The 22,854-nt window shown below is 46.6% G+C and overlaps 1 protein-coding gene across 8 annotated transcripts in view; it reads left to right on the forward strand.

Annotated features, from left to right (window-relative positions):
* The window catches only part of sardh (sarcosine dehydrogenase), a 59,865-nt gene extending 37,248 nt beyond the window's left edge, over nt 1-22,617 (forward strand). For 6 of the 8 annotated variants that reach the window (XM_072240490.1, XM_072240486.1, XM_072240488.1 and 3 more), the window contains 14 exons: nt 1,808-1,937; nt 3,421-3,507; nt 5,359-5,449; nt 6,561-6,702; nt 12,132-12,215; nt 13,780-13,893; nt 14,474-14,612; nt 15,096-15,209; nt 16,550-16,697; nt 17,274-17,367; nt 18,176-18,338; nt 19,219-19,387; nt 20,295-20,430; nt 21,466-22,617. In XM_072240490.1, the coding sequence (XP_072096591.1) occupies nt 1,808-1,937; nt 3,421-3,507; nt 5,359-5,449; nt 6,561-6,702; nt 12,132-12,215; nt 13,780-13,893; nt 14,474-14,612; nt 15,096-15,209; nt 16,550-16,697; nt 17,274-17,367; nt 18,176-18,338; nt 19,219-19,387; nt 20,295-20,430; nt 21,466-21,591 (1,737 nt within the window). In that variant the 3' untranslated portion in view covers nt 21,592-22,617. The remainder of the gene's footprint in view (nt 1-1,807; nt 1,938-3,420; nt 3,508-5,358; nt 5,450-6,560; nt 6,703-12,131; nt 12,216-13,779; nt 13,894-14,473; nt 14,613-15,095; nt 15,210-16,549; nt 16,698-17,273; nt 17,368-18,175; nt 18,339-19,218; nt 19,388-20,294; nt 20,431-21,465) is intronic. The other 2 variants (XM_072240491.1, XM_072240485.1) reach the window with 2 other exon arrangements.
* Nucleotides 22,618-22,854: the final 237 nt, after the last annotated feature.

The following is a 22,854-nucleotide window of genomic DNA, read 5'->3' on the forward strand; positions in this document are numbered from 1 at the left end:
GGTGCTTTGGGAGAAAGACTAACAGGCATCAAACTCCTCTTTATCTGGTCTGGAAGTTATTTGATTGATAATGGGATAATCACCTTTCTCCTGGTACAGTAATGGGAGAAGAGGCAGGGAGATCACTAAAAACAGGAGGAGAATAGATTTGAGACTGAATTTACAGCAACTGGTAATTGATATTGGCTTATTGTTGTCACAAGTACAGTGAGATATCCTGCAAAGGTTTGTTCGCAGTCCATCGAGACTGATCATTCCGTACATAACTGGATTGAGTTAGTATGGAAGGAAAACAAAACTGAATGCTGAAAATGGTGTTACAGTTACAGGGAAAGTGCACTCTAGGTAGACAAAGTGCAAGAGTCACGGTGAAGGCATTGAAAGCTCAAGAGATTGATTTTGTCGTACAAGAGGTCCGTTTAGGAGTCTAATTGCAGCAGGATTGATGCTGTCCCTGAGCCTGCTGATACATGTTCCCATGCTAAATGTGGCAACATGAGATAAATAAGGCTGCAAAAAAGCAAAAGAATGCTGAGGTAACACACACAAAAATGCTGGAGGAACTCAGCAGGTCAGGCAGCATCTACGGAAAGGAATAAAGAGTTAATGTCTCTTCAGGACAGTGTCTCCTCCAGCATTTTGTGCATGTAACTCTGGATTTCCAGCATTGCAGAATCTCTTGTGCTTAGACTACTGAGATGCTTACCCAGGGATAGGGCGGTTATGTTAGACCTTTACTTCCTCCTTCTCAGTCCCCTGGGAACAAAGGTGACTTGATTCTATTCCCATTCCGTGAATTCCTGAAGTGCTTGTTGGGGTGCATGTGGGATCTGCAGACTTTTCACAAGCCGGACAAGAGGTGGCTGACAGGACAGAGGGGTAACTAATTGGGAAAGTGATGCCCTCCTGCCATCATTTACACTGGGTTTTTTTGTGTCCTTGGCATGTGGACCCGAGGTCTTCAGTATCATCCTGAATAACCCTCTGCTTTGAGTGATCATGATCCAGAGAGTCTTGAATCTTTTCCTCTGTTCACAATGTCTCCTCTTCCCATGACAGAGATCGAACATGACTGTCTGTTTTGGGGTCAGAAGTCAGTGACCTGAATAGGAACTCAGTACAATGCATTGCGAGTGCTGTGCAGGACTCTTGTTATCTGCTGCTTAAAGAGGCTTAAAGGATTTGTGGGAATTTATATCAGAATGGGGAGAGTATTCCATGAGGAAATGAGTAGATGTGAACCTCTTCCCTATGGGAAAAAAATCTCCAAATGACTGGCTAGTGGTCTTTAAGATAATTAAAGAGTTAAATGCAGTAAATGTAGTGAAGGTATTTTCCTTCACTGATGAAATGGGAGTTTGGGACCATAACATAGCTATTGATAAGTCAAGAGTTAAAGGAAAAATAATCTATGTCCAGATAATGTGGCGTATGTGAAACTTAATACTCAAAGGAGTATTTGGCCAAGATGTTCTGAAGGATGAGTTGGATGTTTTCGTGGGAGAGAGGAATGGAAAACTCCTGGAATATTGAAGTTGTCAAATGAAGGGGGCCAGGAGGAGAGGCAAACAGAGCAGAAACACCCGAAAGGATGAGTTTATATCAAATGTCCTCTTTTTAAGCTTTAACTACCCTGCAACATGGAGACTGGGCTAACAGTGGAAGTACACATGAGGTGTGGGAGGTGAATAAATGAGTGAGATAGTTTAACTGCAGGAGGAGCAGGTACACGATCTGTCAAAAGGTGAAATGAACTGAATGGCTTTGTTGCTGTGGACCCGTTGAGTATCATAGTTTCTCAATACAGGTCGTGGATAAGTTTGCCTTCAGCCTGTTTGACCTGGATTGGGAAGTCTTTACTCAGTTGATTGAGGGAGCTATCAATCGCATCCCTGTACTGGAAACGACCGGGGTGAAATCAACTGTGTGTGGCCCAGGTATGAAGCTAATCTTCAGTAGCCAGACTGAGGACTTGACAGAGTGAGAGTCAGGGTCTTATGCTTCCTCATTCCTCAAGTGTTGAATCGTCAACAGTAACGCTTGCTGATCTCAGTTCCCTTTCTTCCATGGGCCGATTAAGGCCCAGTAAGACTTTGGCCAACAGTAGATAACATGGGGCATGTTTCTCATTTACATGTTTTCCACTTGGTTGACACAATCCTGAGGGAGTGCCGCACTGTGAGAGGGGCAGTACTGAGGGAGTGTCACACTGTCAGAGGGACAGTACCGAGGGAGTGTCGCACTGTCAGAAGGACGGTACTGAGGGAGTATCGCACTGTCAGAGGGACAGTGCTGAGGGAGTGTTGCACTGTCAGAGGGACGGTACTGAGGGAGTGTCACACTGTCAGAGGGACAGTACCGAGGGAGTGTCGCACTGTCAGAAGGACGGTACTGAGGGAGTATCGCACTGTCAGAGGGACAGTGCTGAGGGAGTGTCACACTGTCAGAGGGACGGTACTGAGGGAGTATCGCACTGTCAGAGGGACAGTGCTGAGGGAGTGTCACACTGTCAGAGGGACGGTACTGAGGAGTGTCGCACTGTCAGAGGGACAGTACTGAGGGAGTGTCAGACTGTCAGAGGGACAGTACTGAGGGAGTGTCACACTGTCAGAGGGACAGTACCGAGGGAGTGTCGCACTGTCAGAAGGACAGTACTGAGGGAGTGTCGCACGGTCGGAGGGACGGTACTGAGGGAGTGTCACGCTGTCAGAGGGACATTACTGAGGGAGTGTCGCACTGTCAGAGGGACATTACTGAGGGAGTGTCACACTGTCAGAGGGACATTACTGAGGGAGTGTCGCACTGTGAGAGGGACAGTACTGAGGGAGTGTCACGCTGTCAGAGGGACAGTACTGAGGGAGCGTCACACTGTCAGAGGGACAGTACTGAGGGAGTGTCACGCTGTCAGAGGGACAGTACTGACGGAGTGTCACGCTGTCAGAGAGACAGTACTGAGGGAGTGTCAGACTGTCAGAGGGACAGTACTGAGGGAGTGTCACACTGTCAGAGGACAGTCACATGTGTTTGTTAGTAATGAGATCCTGGCTGTCTGCTTATCCACCATCACGGGGTGCGTTGCTGTACAGTGGGATAACTGGACCTGTTTACGAGTATTCTTGCAGTTTATTCGGATTGTATGGTCAAAGCTGGATTTTGAAATTATTTTCTTTCTTTGCAATTACTGACCATTAGATGGAGCTATTGCATGCAGAGGAGATTGGGACCGTGGCTGTTTCGGAGGTTTCTGTCCCAGCCACGATTCTCAGTGCTGTCCAACTTTGAGGGATGTGAATGCGGCAGTGAAGGGGCAGGGAGCTGGTGGTGGATTGGGGACCAGTGGGCACTGCTATATGTCGGATGTACTTTGCATTTCTTGTGCAAACACACAGAATCTTTTGATATGCTGTCTTATCTGTGCAGAATCCTTCACCGCCGACCACAAGCCACTGATGGGTGAGGCTCCGGAACTCAGAGGCTTCTTCCTGGGATGTGGATTCAATAGTGCTGGTGAGTGCGCTGGGTAGTGCAGCTTTTCTCCAGTTCCTTCCACTGCGGCATTGAGATTCCATCAAGCAGAACCTCTGCACACCTACTCTGAGTTGCTGCTATCCCTGTGTGGATGGGATCTGAGCCCCAGCTTAAACACCTATGTGCTGGCTTTCTTTCAAAGAGCTCCCATAACGGCAGATGTACCTTCCACAGTACAGCACTGTCCCACCATGTGCAGCAGTCTTGCTATAAACACTGAGGCACTCTCTTAGCTCTTCTCTGAGAGCACAGTACTCTGCCAGTAGAGATCCTTCAACAGCGTGACACTCCCTCAGTACTGTCCCTCGGACAGTGTGACACTCCCTCAGTACTGTCCCTCGGACAGTGTGACACTCCCTCAATACTGTCCCTTGGGCAGTGTGACACTCCCTCAGTACTGTCCCTCCGACAGTGTGACACTCCCTCAGTACTGTCACTCCGACAGTGTGACACTCCCTCAGTACTGTCACTGTGACGCTCCCTCAGCACTGTCCCTCTGACAGTGTGACACCCCGTCGGTACTCTCACAGATTGTGGAAACAGTTGCTTTAGATTCAAAGTGTCGGGCACCCTTTTGATCTACTGCTACTCAAGTCCCACTTTAATTCTCCCCGCATTCTCATCAGTTCCCTGCAGTTTCTACTTCTCTCCTACTCACTAGGGAAGTGCATAGGGGCCAATGAACCCCCAAACCCACATGTCTTTGGGATGTGGAAGGAAGGCGGAGGATTTGGTTGACTTGATCCAGGAAGAGGGAGAACGTGAAAGCTGCGCAAGGCACAGCACCAAAGGTCAGGGTTGAATTTCCATCACCCGAGCTGTGTGTTAGCAGCCCTACCGGCTGTCCACCTGGCGCTCCCGCGGTGCAGCGCTGCGTCAGTACTGAGGCAGTGCTATCGGTTGCTCGTCACTACCCTTTGTTGTAGGAGATCCTCAGGTACCAATGTCCCACAGGCGACGCCAGTTCAGCATGCTGCTTTGAGTGGGCTTATGGGCTAATGGGCTGAATCCTGTGGGGTGGGACATATACCCAGCACCTTTTGACTCAGTCTGGTTTGCTGCCTCTTGAATTAGAGCCTGTGCTTAAACTACCATCGCTTCCCTTTAACCCCAGCGATGTCTCAATGTCAGAATCCCAATCTGCTTTATTATCACTGACATATGCTGTGAAATTTGTCATCGTGCGGCAGCGGTGAAGTCCAATACGTAAAAATGTTCAAAAGCGATAACAAATATACCTAAGGACTAAATGGACAGTGCGAAAAGGAGAACAAAATTATGAGGTAGCGTTCGTGGGCCATTCAGAAATCTGATGGTGGAGGGAAAGAAGCTGTTCCAAAATCATTGAGTGTGTGTCTTCAGGCTCCTGTACCTCCTCCATGATAGGAGTAATGTCCTGGGATGGTGAGGATCCCTCGTGATGGATGCTGCCTGACTGAGGCTCCCTTTCTGGGGAGGCCGGTGCCCGTGATAGAGCCAGCTGTGCTTGCAAACCTCTGAAGCTTTTTCTGATCCCGTACACTGGTGCAACCCCTGAGAGTGCGCTCTGCGTCACGTCGGTAGGAATTGGCTGGGGTCAGTGGTGATATACCGAATCTCCTCAAACGCCCAATGAAGTAGAGCCGCTGGCGTGCCTTCTTTGCCATTGCATCAAGGTGTTGGGCCCAGGAGAGATGGTCCGAGATGGACGCTGGCGCTCAGGAACGAGCAACTGCTCACCCTCTCCGCTGCTCATGTCGAAGCAAACGCGCAGTGAGACTGCAAGATTAAACTGTGCTGACCAGCCTTTTGTTCGTGAGATAAGTGAAGCTGTTGGTTTCCCCTGCACAGGTATGATGTTAGGGGGCGGTTGTGGGAAGGAGCTCGCTAACTGGGTCACTCACGGTCATCCAGAGAAGGACATGTATGGTTATGACATCCGGTAAGTGGACAGTAAACAGACAGAATGCATTTTACCCAGTCTGTCTTCCTTACCCCTGTGATTTGCAGATAAAGTCCCTCAACTTCCATGCTGAACAGTGTTCAGAGAATTCGTCATCTCCATAATCACTCCCTTGTTGACTGTCCTGTCCCACACACAGAGATCCATTCATCCACTTCCCCGCTCCGTGGTGCATCGAATTCCGGTTAAGGACCCTTCCGCCAGTCTGGATCAGTGTGTGTGGGACCATCCCCCAGTGAGGGTCAGTGTGTGTGGGACCATCCCCCAGTGAGGGTCAGTGTGTGTGGGACCCGTCTCCCAGTGAGGGTCAGTGTGTGTGGGGCCCGTCCCCCAGTGAGGGTCAGTGTCTGTGGGACCCCTCCCCCAGTGAGGGTCAGTGTCTGTGGGACCCCTCCCTCAGTGAGGGTCAGTGTGTGTGGGTCCCATCCCTCAGTGAGGGTCAGTGTGTGTGGAACCCGTCCCCCCAGTGAGGGTCAGAGTGCGTGTGACCCCTCCCCCAGTGAGGGTCAGTGTGTGTGTGGGACCCGTCCCCCAGTGAGGGTCAGTGTGTGTGGGGCCCGTCCCCCAGTGAGGGTCAGTGTCTGTGGGACCCGTCCCCCAGTGAGGGTCAGTGTGTGTGGGACCCGTCTCCCAGTGAGGGTCAGTGTGTGTGGGACCCGACCCCAGTGAGGGTCAGTGTCTGTGGGACCCCTCCCCCAGTGAGGGTCAGTGTGTGTGGGTCCCATCCCTCAGTGAGGGTCAGTGTGTGTGGAACCCGTCCCCCCAGTGAGGGTCAGAGTGTGTGGGGCCCGTCTCCCAGTGAGGGTCAGTGTGTGTGGGGCCCGTCCCCCAGTGAAGGTCAGTGTCTGTGGGACCCCTCCCTCAGCGAGGGTCAGTGTGTGTGGGACATTTTCATGTTCTAATTCAATCTGACCAAAGTCCTCATATCTATGTAAACCCATGCAATCGGCAGGAATTAAGGCCCGAGGCTGTTTAAGCGTTTATGTGCAATGTTGTCACCTGGGCTCCAGTGGTGTGCAGTGATCATCTGTTGAATAACAGGGCTTAGACTGGGGAATGGTGATGTGTTTACGCTTCTTTGCTGGCACAGCCGTTTCCATCACTCAATGACCAATGACAATCGTTGGATCCGTGAGCGAAGCCATGAATCCTATGCTAAGAATTACGCTGTGGTTTTCCCCCACGATGAACCTCTCGCTGGGAGGAACATGAGGCTCGATCCACTGCATCAGGTCAGTTTCGACCATCCTTGGAGGGACAAATGTGTGGAGGAGTGGGGTGGCAAGGGTATGTGTCTCAGACAGCACAACCTGGGGCGCCATAATCCAATTATTTTGTCTACTTCATTACCAGGAAACACCACTTAAGTGTGTGATGATCTTCTAGATTATATAATAGCGGAGTTATGGTTCGGGGGTAGTGTTGACTAGGAGAAAGTTGAAGAAAGACTCCAAGAATTAGAGGCAGATTAAATGAATGGCTAAGGGCATGGCAGATGGAATATGATCTTGGAAGCTTTAGAGAAGGTGCAGGTTGCTGCCTGGATTGGAGAAAATGTCTTAAAAGGAACGTTTGAGCAAGCTCAGTCTTATCCCTTTGGAGCTAAAGATGATGAGAGGCAACTTGATGGAGATGTATAAGATGATAGGCAATAGAGATAGAGTGAACACACAGTGCCTTCTTTCCAGGGCAGTAATGACTAATATAAGAGGACATATTTTTAAGGTGATTTAGAGGAAAGTATAGGGGTGATGTCAGAAGTAGGTTTTGTAGACTAAGTGTAGGTACCTGGAATGCATTAGGGTAGAGGCTGGTACATTAGGGACATTTAAGAGACTGTTTAAAAGGCACATGGAGGAATGAAAAATGGAGGGCAGTGTGGGAGGGAAGGGTTAGATTGATCATGGAGTAGGTTAAGAGGTTGGCACAACTTTGTGGGCTGAAGGGCCTGTACCGTTCTATGTTCTAATGTGGAAAGATGTGAGATCATCTACTAATAGTAGAAAAAATAGAAAGGTGTGTTACATACCCTGTAACGGGTTAAAGAACCAGCAGAAATGGAACACATCTGGAGTCTGTTTTTGCAGTTTATTAACACTATTTTTATTAGTAACTACACAATACAGTAATATAATACTAGATAAATCAAACAGGTTAGCAGAGTTTATGCATATATGGGTGTGTAAATATAAAACCCCAGGTGGTAATTGATATGGTCTTACGATGGTATGTAAGGAAAGTTCAGTTCAGATGCACAGGTTAATTAATGCAAGATGTTTATAATCCAAAGGCGAATGTTGTGAGAAGGCAATTACGTTGATATTCCAGATTCCACGACAGCAATACAAAATAACAATAGTCATAGGTTTTATCTCTGAAGTTGTTCCACTCCACACACAAAATAACGCCAACAGTGATCTTCAACGAATATCCTTTCAACACAAGTGGTACCACACCCAAATTCAGCTACGGGTCATCTCAAAGTGGTGGCCACAGGATACTCCAACAGAATCCACGTATGGATTATCACCAACAGTAGCTGATCACAATGGGGACCCTCTTCAAGGGAACCACCACCCAGGCAAGGGTCAACACACCGGTAGATTCCACAAGGTTACCCCAAACACACAACGTGATAGCCACTTACCCAGTTCATCGACATACAAAATAACTTCAACAGTGATTTGCCACAGGGATGCCTTTCTTCAGTGAACTACCACACCCAGTCAAAGGGTAAATACACATGTGGTATTCACAAAGGTTTTCTCCTCACCAGAGAGCCCACTCCTGTGGATTAACTAAGTGACAATCACACTTCCGTAGTCGAATAGAAACAAACTCACCCTCAAGGGCTACTTAGAGAGAGAGCCCAAACAGTGATCTCTTTGTCACTAGGTTTCTTCTGTTTCAAACCTATCTCTCCTCTCTTGTCTTCCTGCAAACTTGTTCTAGTTGCAGAAAACTTGTGAGGGTCATTTATCAATAATCAGAATCGATCTAAACTCACCCCATTTGGGCTACTGAAAGTTTAAACCAGCGACCGACTCACTGGTGTCTTCCATTGACCGAATCCATCTTGACTCTAACTGTGTGTGTCTGTGTGTCCTTGTATATTCAAAACAAGCTGCAGAGAAACCATAACATCGATTGTCCGTCAAATAACTCCACCTCTCTCTCTGGAGCAGCTCAAACAGTGTCTCAATCTCCCGACGTTTTAAAGTGACAGTCCACAGAAATTATGAACCCTAGGGGTACATAATAGGTGGAATTTTGTTTTTAAGTGGTGATACATTGAAAGACATTGGCTTTCAGAGGAACTTCTTCATGGTTCATCAAAAGTTAACAGGAAGGTATTTCCAGTGATTAAGAGCACGTTCTTTGCGAGCAGGTTCGGGTAGAAGAATAAAGATGTCTGCCTCCTATTGAGGCCTGAGGAGATGGCATCCAGAATATTGTGTATGGGACAGGTCTAGTCTTTCTAACCTAGCCAAGGTTCACCAGATTGATCTTCGGAGCAATGGGTTTGATGTATGACAGAGGGTAAGCAGACTGTCCCTCCACTATCCAGAGTTTGGAAGAATAAGTGGTAATTTCATTGAGACAAATGAGGCTCTTGCAAAGCTTGAATGGAAGGGTGATGTTTCCCTCAGGTGGGTTGTCCAGATCCGGGAGATATTGTCTTAAACATTAGTGATTGTCCATGTAGGACAGAGATGTGAAAGATCTTCACCAGAGGACAATGAATCTTTGGGATTCTCTGACCATGAGGGAAGGCACAGAGCTTTAGATATTGAGGAATATGGGGTTAGTGATGGGAGTGGTACTGAGGTAGACAATCCGTCATGATATCACTGAAGAGTAGATCAAGCATGAAGGGCTGAATGGCCAATTTCTGCATCTGTTTCTTAATCCACCAGTAAGAGCTGAGCCGAATTGGAAAGACCGGGTATGGCAGGGTCCAGGCCTCAGAGCTGTCCGAAAGGGAGGAACGACCTGATGTTTGGACCATTTAAGTGCCAGGTGCTTAAAAGGTCAGGGTGTTGAGACTGGAGGCAAGGGATGGGCCGGTTCTGCCTGGTGCTCTGCAACGTTTACTTGGCTCTGTGCTGAAATGATGCTGTGCCCTGCTCTGGCTGCCGTGATGCTTGGCCTTGCATCTGTGGTCCCACATCGTTTACTCAGCTCTATGATGAACTGATGCTGTGGCCTGCTCCACTTGCAGAGATGACTGGTTTCGTGTCTTCCAAATACCTTCTGTTTTGAATGCTATTTGCTTACATTTTATTTTCTTTCTGCACATTTGGTGTTTGACGGTCTTTTTTAATGGTTCTTTTGGGGTTTCTTTGTCTTGTGTTTGCTCGTAAGGAGATGAATCTCAAAATTGTATACTGTATGCATACTTTCAGAATAAATGTACTTAGAACTTCTGAACTTTGTTGAGGTAAAATTCCCTTCAAAACCCATTTAAGATTCAAAGTAAATTTATTATCAAAGTACAGGTGTCACCATATTCATTTTCTTGAGGGCGTACTCAATAAATCCTTAATAGAATAACGACCATAATAGGATCAATGAAAGACCGCACCAGCTTGGGCATTCAACCAGTGTGCTAAGGTCAACAAACTGTACAAATACAATGAGGAAGGAATAATAACAATGAATAAATAAGCAATAATTATTGAGAACGTGAGATGAAGAGTCCTTGAAAGTGAGTTCCTAGGTTGTGGGAACACCTCAGTGATGGGGTGAGTGAAGTTGAGTGACGTTATCCCCTTTGGTTCAAGAGCCTGACGGTTGAGGGATAGGAACTGTTTCTGAACCTGGTGGTGTGAGTTTTGAGGCTCCTGTACCACTTCCCTGATGTCAACAGCAAGAAGAGAGCTTGTCCTGGGTGGTGGAGGTTCCTGATGATGGATGCTGCTTTCCTGTGACAATGCTTCATATAGAAGTGCTTTATCATGACTCACTCAGTTTGTAAAGAAAAAACACCTTGGCTCCTTTTTTTTCCCTGCAAGCTACTACTTCATTTCAGACTTCTCTCCCTTCTCCCAAGCACTTCAACATATCATAGATTTGGAATTTTATGCCCTCTTTCCTGGATTTCTATTAAAAAAATCTTCTGATCAGGTATTAGGTGAGAATGAATGGAGTGAGTAAAAATTGGTCTGCTGGAGGATCTCTGCAGGCCAGGCAGCATCCACAGAGGGAAATGGACAGTCATCGCCCTCATCTGTACTGAAAGAGTAGAGGGGAGATAGCCAGCATAAAGAGGTGAGGGTGAGAGCTGTTTCGTGATAGGTGAATCCATTTGAGGAGGAGTAGATCGGTAGCTGGAGTCAAGGTGGTAGAGCGGAGGTAGTGACAGAGGCTGGGCGGTGATCAGTGGAGGCAAGAGAGGTCTGCAGCTTATAGAAGAACTAAGCAACGAGAAGTGGAACCAAATGAGGGAGGTATAGTGGGCAGATGGGAACAGTGGGGAGAGGGGACCCAGTGGGAAGAGTGTGTGGATGATGGGCAGGTGGAGTGGGTGGGAGATGGAAAAGAAACTGGGAGATAGGGAGTCTGTGGGGAGATTGGATTGGAAAGAACTGTGCATGAGAGGGTTGAAGTCAATTGGAAGGAGAGAGAATGGAATAGAGTATGAATAGAGTTGTTCATAGATGTTGAATTTTGATACCAAACACCTATCTGCCCTCATTATCAAATGCCACCCGAGCTCACTCCTCCAAGGATGAGAGGGTGAGAAATTGGACCATTTGGAGGAAACCCATGTGGTCACAGGGAGAAAGTGCGAACTCCACACACGTAGTACCAAAGCTCAGTATGAAACTGTGTGTGGCAGCAACACCAACTCTATGGCATTGCAGCACTCACATTCTAGGTGCCAATCATAAGATCATAAGACTTAGGAGCAAAATTAGGCCAGTCAGCTCATCGTCTGCTCCATTATTTGATCATGGCTAATTTATTTTCCATCTCAATGCCATTCCCTTGCCTTCCCCTATAGCCCTTGATGTCCTTAGGAATCAACCTCTGCTTTAAATATACAAACGGTACCAATGACTTGGCCTCCACAACCATTTGTGGCAATGAATTCCAGAGATTCACACTCTCTGGCTAAAGGAATTCCTCCTTAATATTGTTCTAAAGGGACATTCTTCTGTCTGAGGCTGTGCACTCTGGTCCTGAGCTCCTCCCACTATTAGAAACATTCTTTGCAAATTCATTCTATCCAGGCCTTTCAGTACTGTTATTCAGCAGGTTTCAATGAGATGCCCGTAAATTCTTCTGAACTGCAGCGAGAACCTGCCTAGAAACATCAAACTTCCTTCATACATTAACCCTTTGATTTCTGGGATCATTCTTGTAATCTTCCTTTGGACCTTCTCCGATGCTAACACATTCTTTCTTAGGTATGTTCATTCACCTACCCTGTTTATAATCCCTGCATCCACCTCACAAATCAAGGCGTGGTGCGTTGAAGTAGCATTATGAGGTGTGGACCTGCAGTACAGAGTTGCTGCAGTTTTGGTAAATTCCAGGTTAATTTCCAAACCTGATAGATATTTTCCAGAGTGTAATTCCACAGAAGCTTCCAGTGAGATTCCTTTAATCAATGAGTTTCCAGTTACACTGGTGTTCACCATTCCTGTGTTGGTAGGAGCTCCTTCAGCAGGGGTGCGTATTCCAAGAGCGACATGGATGGGAGAGACCAGGGTGGTTCACTCCCACGGGTCCTGCTCCGGTGAGTAGCTCCATTGGCAATTTCTAAAGACAAACAATCTTGACTAGATAGGGAACAAAGAGCAGATCTGGGAAACAAAAGTTTATTATTTTGGGGAAGTATGAATTGGTTTGAAAGGACTTTGGGCAGAATGACATTAAAATTTCAAACTTCAGGGAATTTTTTATCTGACAGAGAGATTCTCCACAGAAATGTTTAATGAGCTTGGGTGAGAAGGTTGCATTGGAAGGATTGGAAAAGAGATTGGGGCTGGAAAAATTGGGTGAGGGGGCTGAGTTTGGACTGAGTGGGTGAGAGGCTTGGTTGGAGAGATTGGGTAGGGAGATTAGGATGGGAGGGTTTGGGTAAGAGAGATGAGGTTGGAGGGGTTGGGTGAGTCGGTCGTGGTTGGAGGCATGGGATGAGGAGGTCGGAGTTGGAGGATTTGGGTAAGGGGATTGGAGGGATTGGGTGAGGGGGTTGGAGGGATTGGGTGAGGGATCAGGGTTGGAGGGATTGGGTGAGGGATAGGGGTTGGAGGGATTGGATGAGATGTTTGAGGATGGAGGAATTGGATGTGGGGAATGAGGTTGGGAGCATTGGTTGAAGGGATTAGGGTTGGAAGGATTGGGTGATGGGGTTGAGTTTGTAGGGATTGGGCGAGAGGTTTGGTTGGAGGGGTTGGGTTAGGGTTGGAGGGATTGGGTGGGGGGTAGAAATGAGGTTGGAGGGATTAGGTGGGGGGGAGGAGGTTGAAAGGATTGGGTGAGGGGATTGGGGTTGGAGGGATTGGGTGAGGGGTTGGGGTTGGAGGGATTGGGTGAGGGGGAGAGATGAGGTTGGAGGAATTAGGTGAGGGGAGGAGGTTGAAAGGATTGGGTGAGGGGATCGGGTGAGGGGAGGAGGTTGAAAGGATTGGGTGAGGGGATTGGAGTTGGAGGGGTTGGGTGAGGGGTTGGGGTCAGAGGGATTGGATGAGGAGTTGGGGTTGGAGGGATTGAGTGGGGGTTGGGGTTGGAGAGATTGGGTAAGGGTGTTGGGAGGATTGGGTGAGATGGTCGTGGTTGGAGTAGGTGAGAGGGTCAGAGTTGGAGGGATAGGTTGAGGGAGTCGAGGTTAGAGAGAGTGGGTGAGGGTTCAGAGTTGGACAGATTGAGTGAGGGGTTGGGAGGGATTGGGTGGGAGTGTAAGATCTGTTGAACTGTGGTCAGCCAGTTGAATCTGGTGGTCAAGCAACGTGGTGGGATGGAGGCAACTGGCAGGATCATGTGATGTGGAAGGGGGCAGAGTCAAGATCAATAGCAAGATTGACTCGATGAATCCAATGGGTCAGGAGGTTTGAAAGATCCAGTGGGATAATGTGGAAGGTGGGGTTGCAGGTTGCTGTGAACGGGATAAATTGGAATCAGCATGAATATATTTACTGTCACTGACTTATATAATGTGAAATTCGTCATTTTGCAGCAGGAGTACAGTGCAAAGATATAAAGTTATTATAAGTTACAAAAATAACTAAGTAGTGTGGAAGAAAAAGATATCAAGATTATTTACCTTTCTGTCCTGTTCACTCTTTCTGTGCCTCTAGGTTCTGGATTATGATTATTATGGATTTTATGACAACAAGCGGCATGAGGGTTATAAGTACAACCAGCTGCTGTGGGGAGATTACACCTTTGATTTTCCCTCGCACCACGATCAGGTAGGAATCTGTTCCCTCTTCACTGCCACCCACTTCCAGAGAACTTTGCTATTTTTAAAGCAGCAGAAATGTGTCTCCACAGTAACCCAATGAAATAAACAGGGACTGCAGAGCCCAGAATAAATCAGATGAGCCTGTGGAGTAACTGTCACTTAATAATTCTGTATTTGTGAGAGGAGAGGGTCCGTGTACATGCAGGTGTGTGTGTGGGGGGGGTATGTGAACACAACAGAGATTGAGGAATGCAACACTGATGCCAAGGGCATAAAACAAGTCCCCTTCGCTGTAACCTCCCAAACTTCCCATCCACAGGGCCCTCTCATCATCCTTTGAGGATTTCCCATGTGGCAGGTGGCATACTTGTGACGTTTGATTGCCCTTTAACCAACACAGAAGGCACGGTTATGTTCCCAAAATGGCAAAAATTCCCTGTACCACCCAGGGTCCAAATGCACCCTCCCGAACATTGTTGGGTTTACGGAACCCAGGCTGAAACAGTGAGCATGAGGAGGGGTCTCAACATTGCCCCTGGGCCGTGGTGCATCAGGGGACCAGCTGATACTATTGCGTATTGTTGCAGATTAAGTTGGAATGTATGACCTGCCGGAATGCAGTCGCAGTTTTTGACATGTCGTATTTTGGCAAATTTTACCTGGTGGGTCCAGATGCTAAAAAGGCAGCGGATTGGCTGTTCACTGCTGATGTCAGCTCATCCATAGGTAATAATGGCTGTGATTTCTTTACATGCTGTTTCATCATGCACCCTCTCCTTTATGTTATATACTCATTGCCTCTCTGCCACAATCTGTATCCCTCCCTCTCAGTTACTCACATTGTTCCCATCCTCCCTTTCCTCATCACTGTCATTCCTGATGCCCACATTTCCTCTGCTCTTTGTCGCTACCCCTTTCTTTATGTCCTTCTCAGTTGCCTCTGTTGGTGTGTCCCAGCTGCTAGCTTCATTTACCTCGCTCTCAAAGTAACATGGTTGGGCTATTTCCCACCATCAGTGAAAGACTCCCAACTGTAACTCTCAGTTTATTTGTCCAGTGTATCATTCTCCCTTTTACCCAGCCTCCCGGTTATGGACCTATCCTGAGCTCCCATTACAATGTTTCCTTCAGTATGACCACCAGCCTTTTGTCCCAGAGTCGGCGTGGTGTACAGGTATCTGTTATCTGTGACTGTTGGTGTACTTTCAGGTAAAACAGTCTACACCTGTATGCTGAACAGTCGAGGTGGGACAGAGAGTGACCTGACAGTTAGTCGCATTGAGTCCTCTCCACAAGGATCTTCACTCACTCCTACCTTTGAAGGTAATTACTGAATCCCAACAAATGAGCCAGAATGTAGTGAGATAGGGCCAGTGTACACTTTCGAATGGTGTACATTATCAATATGCTGGAAATATGGCAGTCCTGCAGCACACGAACAGGCTGATGTCTGTGCTGAATGCAGTGCCAAATTATACTAAATCTCTTTTGCCTACACATAATCCATATCCACCCATTCTCTGTATGCTCATGTACCTCCTAAATGCCACAAAGCTGAGTTTGTTTTTAACAAGCTCCAGCAAATGATGCATTGCTGATTGCCAAGTGATCTGTTTTTGTAAAAGTTAAACATTTATGAGGACTCCTGGATGTGTTCCCATGTCCCACTTCAACATAGTGCCATGGAGCATTGAGCTTGAGGTCCATTCTTGAGAGAGCAGAAGGGATTTCAGGCTAAATATTTAATTCAATATTATGACCTCCAACAATTCAACATTTGATTGTTAGCTTTCATTCTGGTGTATCTCGAGTGGGATTTGAACTTGGTAACTTGTGCCTCCGGTGTAAGTTTATACCTGTTCAGAGCTAGTATTTGCTCATAGCTGTAACTTCATTCAGTGTTGGTAAGGACAAAACTCCATTTGCGGGCTCTGCGGTTGTCTGAGAGTGTTGTCGGTCTCCTACTGCTGTGTTGGAAAAAATGGGAATGTACTGGAAGGAGGAGAGATCTCAGATGATTTCCCTACACACTTTTCCAACAAAGCTTCCTAGGGAAAATGCAGCACTGATCGTCAGAGAAAATCTCCACCTGCCCTAACACACATGGATAGTACTGGTTATGTGCAGAGTAGATGTTCATCCACCAAACCTTTCTGGGGCAGGGATGGTTGGTGTTGGATACAGAGGGAAGATTCCTTGTAGTAATTATTACCCAGCAAGCTGATAAAGGATTCTGCTCACAGTCGTGGTCTGTGGACTGATCATTAATATTGAGACAGTGACTGCAGGTCAGACAATTGTATATGAACAAAATGTTTTCTTTACTTGGGGCTTTCGGGTGATCAACAGAATTAAATTTTCTTTCACCATGAATAGTCTGTTTCTGTAGCAGTAACTCAATTGAAGAGCTCCAGCCTTGAGGGCTGTGCCTTTCCTCATGCTTCTTGTGAGATTTTATCTTTTTAAAGAGCCACTAGCAAGAATAATTCAATTGCAGTGACATTGGAGCTGAAGTGTGTTTGATCAGAGTGGTGCTGTAATTAGGTTAGAACCAGGTCTGGCTTCAGGCCCTGTTTCAGCATGAGTATTGCTCACCTCCTGCTGTCTGCTCGGGCTGGATACTTGGTGGCTGGGCATCTGACCGGTGCTGTGCTCCCATGCAGGTGATGGGTACTACCTGGCTGTTGGAGGTGGAGTGGCACAGCACAATTATTCCCACATCATCACCATGCTTCAGGATCAGAGGCTGAACTGCCAGTTGCTTGACTGCTCGGAGGAGCTGGGGATGATCAGTGTGCAGGGACCCCTGAGGTGAGGAGATCAGCCGCAGCTGTCTCAATGGGGGGAAGGTGGTGCGGAGCAGAGGGACGCAGGGTGCTGCCCTGGGCAGAGGAGAGGAAATGGCAGAGTTGAACGCGTAGAAAAAGTATGAGTGAGGTTGAGGGGGTGAGTAGAGGAAGGAGACTGTGGGAGTCGCAAAGGCTTGGTGGCTTGTCTTGAGCTAGTTGGGCTTGTAAGAGACAAGTGGGTAGGTCTGAAAGAGTATTAGGAGGGGCCAGGTGGAGGGAAATATAGTACGAAGGATTGGCATCTGGGGTTATTGGCTGGTGATGTTGGGGAAGTGAAGGACTGGGTGGGAGCTTCTGGGAACCAAACAGAGTGATGAAGTGAGGGTTGGTGGCAGAACTGGAGGAGGGGCTGAAGCTGTGTTGGGAGGGCTCAGGCAGAGGCCAGAAAGGGCAAAGTGTTGTGCTGAGGGTGTTTGGAATTCCAGGTCTGGGGCAGTGGGGGGAGGGGTAGATGTGATGGGGGAGGTGGGGCAGGAGTTGTGAGATGGTCTCACTGGATTTCAGGTCACGCTGTGACCTTCTCTCTGTTGCTCTACAGTCGCACGGTGCTGCAGGAAGTTCTCGACGTGGACCTCAGTAATGAGGCCTTTCCCTTCTCCACACACCAGGTGGTGAAGGCCGCTGGGCATTTGGTAAGTCACTCCTTTACTACTGGGGGCTGCAGCAAAACTCTGATAATCCGTTGTCAACTTGGAAATTCCATGGTTCAGCATCTGGCCCACCTGGTGATGTGCATAATTCTCACTTGCTGGAGCCCCAGTTCCAAGTTCCACATTAATGTTGTTGGCACACTGAGAGTGGAGGGTTCTGTAAAGTTACGGCAGTATGCCTGGACTTTATGCAGTACAGCAAAGAGAAAAATTCATATTCCTGATAGAAACAAACTGAACACTGGACACACTTTGGTCCTTGATACCCAGACGACAAGTGACTAAAAGTTGCATTGTGAAATTTCCCATTACTCGGGTCAATCTGAATTCTTACCTCCACTCCACTGTTGATGAATTGAAGTATTTTATCCCTTACACCTTTTCTTTCCTGGAACATTACTGGGACAACTTCTATATCAGAAGTTTCATCCCACGGCAGCTTGTGAAGAACTGGGACTGTTCTCACTTATGAATAATTTTGGTGGAATTCATAGGGAGAAAACAGTTCACTGTGCCAAGAGAATCAGTTCCCAAGGGTACAGTTTTGTAATTGGCTACAAGTTCTAATCAGTAGAATCAGATTTGATCACCTCTTTCAGGAAGGACTTGGATAAAAACTTGAAGTACTTGCAAGAGCAAGGAGAATAGAGAAAATTGGATACCTCTTAACAAAGGTCTGGCACAGGCATAATGGCCCAAATTGCCACGAAGACCTATAATTACATAAGCTTCTAGCTGCTGCTGACAAGAGCCTGAGAATTCCTAATAATCCAACGTTCTTTTTCGGAAGGTGCGGGCTATGAGGCTGTCGTTTGTGGGTGAGATGGGCTGGGAACTCCACGTGCCAAGGGAGTCCTGTGTGCCCGTTCACCGTGCTGTGATGCAGGCTGGTGCCAAGTTTGGAATCGTGAATGCTGGTTACAGGGCCATTGATTCACTCAGCATTGAGAAAGGTAAAAGCACTGCAGCACATTACAATGCCAGTAACCACCGACGGGTTCAGTTCCTACTGCTGTCTGAAATGAGTATGTTCCCCCCATGACTGCCTGGGTTTCCTCTGGGTGCTCTGGTTTCCTCCCACATTGCAAAGACATATAGTTAGACACTTGCGTGCTGTCTCCAGCACAATCCTCAGACTGTGTTGGTCATTGACGCAAGATGACGCATCTCACTGAATGTTTTGATGTACATGTGACAAATAAAGCTAATCTCTTTATTTCTGATTAATTAGTTACTGTAAATACCCCTAATGGCAGGGAAAACAGATATACACATGACAGAGAAAAGGTTACAGGGGAATAAGTGGAGCAATGGGACTGATGGGAATAGTCTAAGAACCAGCATTATCATTGATGGGCCAAATGGCCCATGTTATAAGAGAATATGTGAATGTGAGAGTAGCAGCTGCTTTTGATTTATCAATCACCAATTTCATGTTCCAACAACCTTCTATCAAATGACAAAAGCACGTTCACTCCAACCATTTCCTGTGTTAATTCCCTTCCAAGGAGTAGGTCAAGGAGCATTCAAACTGAGGAAGGTTGTTTCCATTGCCTGGCTAAAACCTGAGGATATCATTCAACACTAACCCACCCTGAAAGAGTGTGGCACCAAGGAAGGAATGGTACTGAGAAAATGTGGCAGTGCTGGAGGAGCTTGAATATTGAAGTCTGGCCTGATCTGTCGCCATGCTTCTGATTGGATTTAAGTGGCACATATTCTGGGCTCAGTCAGTTACTCTGATAGATCCTGTGTGTGCATTGCCTATCTGTCCAAGCTTTGTGGAACTGTGAGATGCAGATAACTCAGGCTGTCGCCATGCTCCTGTTGCAGGGTACAGACACTGGCACGCTGACATACGATCCGATGACACTCCTCTTGAAGCTGGGCTCGCTTTCACTTGCAAACTGAAGTCAAAGATTCCATTTCTTGGCCGAGAGGTGCTGGAGCTGCAAAAGACTCAGGGGCTGTTTAAGCGCCTGGCGTGTTTCACCATCGAAGAGTGAGTTTCTGACCTAGTTCTCGCTCACACTTGCTTAATGTTGAACCAATTTCCATTGTCAGTGCTTCAGTGTATAGGAAAGCATTCTTTCAAGAATCTCTGAAAGGCATCTAAGCCAATTTAAATGCTGCATAACTATTCTTAAGCTCTACTGAAGGGAGTGGATCAGTGGACAAGAAATACTCAGAAAGCAGAGTATTTCATAACGACTAGTTTACAATGAGAAATTTGAGTGAAGCGTGGTGAACAGAAGTCATATAGATTCCTGATGGGTATGTTTTCTGGGACTATGGTGTGGGAATGCTTGACAGAAAACCTCTCTCTCTTCTGCTTTATGAACATTTTACTACCACAGAGGAAGATGATTTGTCTCAGCTGTCCTGTGTTGGGTCCTTAAAGGAGCTGTTTGATTAGTTCTATTAGACTTTATGAATAGTCCTGGGAAATTTAAGTTTATAAGTATTTATCCAATTCTCTTTGCCCTTTTTATATTTCCTCCTCTTGGACCTCTTTCTTCTAGCCTATCTCTCCTGTCCAAGACACCCAGTGCAAGATGTGCCCAAAGTCTGAGGGAATACCTGGCTGCCTCCACCTGTTTGGGTTTGGTCCTAGCCCCTGATCTCCTCCAATAATCAATCCTACTCAAATCCCAGACCTCCTGTAATCACTTCTCCTGATTACATTGAGTTTCAGTCCTTGGCTTCTGCTTTGCATTTGTCTCCCACTTCTTCAGGTTGGGCCTGGAAACACGTCATGCTTTAATGCCTATTGTGACTATTGCAGACCAGATTTCCATTCTTGACCAGGTGATGTTTCCTGTACGTTTATGGATGTAAAGCTCAGAATGTGTTTTTCCTCATGCAGTCTCTCTCAGTTGCTGATATAACAGGTGATTGTTATCCTGCAGGAAGGTTCCCATTTTTGGCCTGGAAGCTATCTGGAGGAACGGGAAGGTGGTCGGACTTATCCGGAGGGCAGATTTTGCTTTTGCGCTCAATAAGTCAATAGCTTATGGTTACATGAGGGATCCTGAGGGGTGTGCGGTGAGTAGAAGTCAGATTACCGCCTAGGTGTACTTAGTGAGACTGTGAGGATTCTGGCTTCTTCCTCTTTCCTTTCCAATACTAATGAAGGGTCTTGGCCCAAAACATCAACTGTTTCCCTCCATAGATGCTGCCCGATCTACTGAGCTCCTCCAGCATTTTGTGTGTTGCTATGGTGTGGGAGAGTCTGACAGAACACCTCTTTGCTATACTTTGTGCTCATTCTGACTGCTATAGAAGGAGATGATCTGTCTCATCTGCCATGCTGAATCCCTGAAAGAGCTGTTTAGTTAGTTCCACTAGGCTTTTCGAAAAGCCCTGGAAATATTATGTTTATGAGAATTTATCCAATTCTCTTTGCCATTCCTTTTAATTTCTCCCTCTTGGACCCCTCTCTCGTTTTTTTTTGCACTCTGCCTCCTTTTACTTCAACAACTGATGACCATTATTGCTGAGTAGATCTATTATTAAGACTCACACCATTGTTCTCTGTGCCACCTACAAGCTCAATCCCTATGAACTGCTTCCCTCCACCCAACCATGTGCAGCCTTGTGCCACATTTGGAATTGAGATGAGTTTTGATTGCTCCATCATCCAGATCAATTATCTTCAATTAATCTTGCTTTACTTTAACTGCTGTTGAAACTTTATTACATCTCTGCTCAACTATTCACGGCAAACCTCTCACCTCTCATTCTCCATAAACTTTGGGTCATCCATAATTCTTCAGGGCATCTTGACTAAGACTGTACGAAGTTCCATTGCCTAAGGCACACTGTCCAGCATCAGCTCCTGATCAAGAAACACCCCAAAATTAAAAAGTGTGCATCAGTTTTCTTATTTAGGACCCGGCAAGTTGCAATCTCTGCAATTTCCTTCTGGTCTCCTGCAAACTCCATGCTCCTCTAGTTTTGCCCTCTTGCATTGTTCAATTACTTTTGCCCTCGCTTTCAGATGTCAAAATGATTGAATACACATTTCCAGGTTTTTTGGCATGATGCATATGTTTCCTTAGTCTTTGTGTCTCTCTCTAGGTGACAACGGACTTTATGAAGCATGGTGAGTACTCGCTGGAGAGGATGGGTGTCTCTTACCCAGCCAAGGTCCACCTCAAATCACCTTTTGACCCAAGCAACAAACGAGTAAAGGGGATTTATTAGCAAAGAGCCAGCGCCAGAAGTTGCCGTTACCTGTGGATTTGGCAGCGAGAAAAACGCAACCACAAATTTGCTGCAATTGTCATCAAGTTTCAGCTGAGGGACCTTCTACGGAGCAGTGGAATATCTAATTTATCGGCCAAATCTCTTCTCTGGAGTTATGTAGTGTTTTTGAAACTTTACTAAGTCAAGAGCAATTTTAAAGTCTTTATAATTATTGACAATCAAGATTTTGCTAATTGATCCTCACATGAATACTGTAAGTATGTTAGCTGAAGCTGAGACCCAAGGATGTGGTGGGGGGGATACAGTGAGTGAATTGGGAGAGGTACAACACAGACCCTCCTCCTGTCAATTGGGAATCCCATAGAATGTCAGGAGCTGTGTGTTGCAGGTGTCTATAGGCCCTGCAGTGGCTTTTACACCCTTTTCAGAAATCTATTATCAGCTTCCACCACCTTCTGGAAGCTTGATAAATGTCCAAAAGCTTCTAAGTGTTGCTATCAAATCTGCTTCCATCAGCATGTTCCAGGCTTGTTATTTCTATTTTCAAGGCAAGTTTTATTTTAAACACAGGTGCCTGGAACATGCTGCCGGGGGAGGTGGTGGAAACAGCTATGATTTTAATGATTAAGAGGCATTTAGACAGGTAGTTAAACAGGCAGGGAATGGAGGGATATGCGCTTGTACCTTGCCAGGCAGATGGGATCATGATTGGAATTAATATGCTGGGTCAAAGGGTCTGTTCGTGTTCATTGTCCAGTAAATGTTAAATCAATCTCTCAGTGAATAGGAGGATTCTGTTCTACCCTTGATCCAGTTCCATAACATCAGTGGCAACAGAGCCCACATTCTGAATCCTGCCTGTTCTGTTCACTGGTTCAGTAAAAGTCCACTGTCCTGTGACGAAACTGACCTAAGTCCTGCTTGAAATAATTGCTGGTTTGTATGGAGTGATAAATAATGGATGGATAATCTCTGTGCTTTTTCACAACCAATTTAATAAACAAATTGCAATTGTGGGCTGGATTACAGGTACGGTATCACATTCATGTGCCACCTTATTTGCAGAACAGCGGTTCAGTGATGACACTCTTCCTTGCCCATCCCTTGCAACAGAAACGTCAGCCCCAGCCTCGGTTATCCACTGGCCTAATGAACAGAAGTTCGGGGCTTGAACCCCAGTCCACTGACTTTTACCCATAGTCCAGCCTGACACTTGCATTATTGTACTGAGGGAGTGTCACACTGTCAGAGGGACGGTAC

Source organism: Mobula birostris, chromosome 22, assembly GCF_030028105.1.
Source record: "Mobula birostris isolate sMobBir1 chromosome 22, sMobBir1.hap1, whole genome shotgun sequence".
NCBI lineage: Eukaryota > Metazoa > Chordata > Chondrichthyes > Myliobatiformes > Myliobatidae > Mobula > Mobula birostris.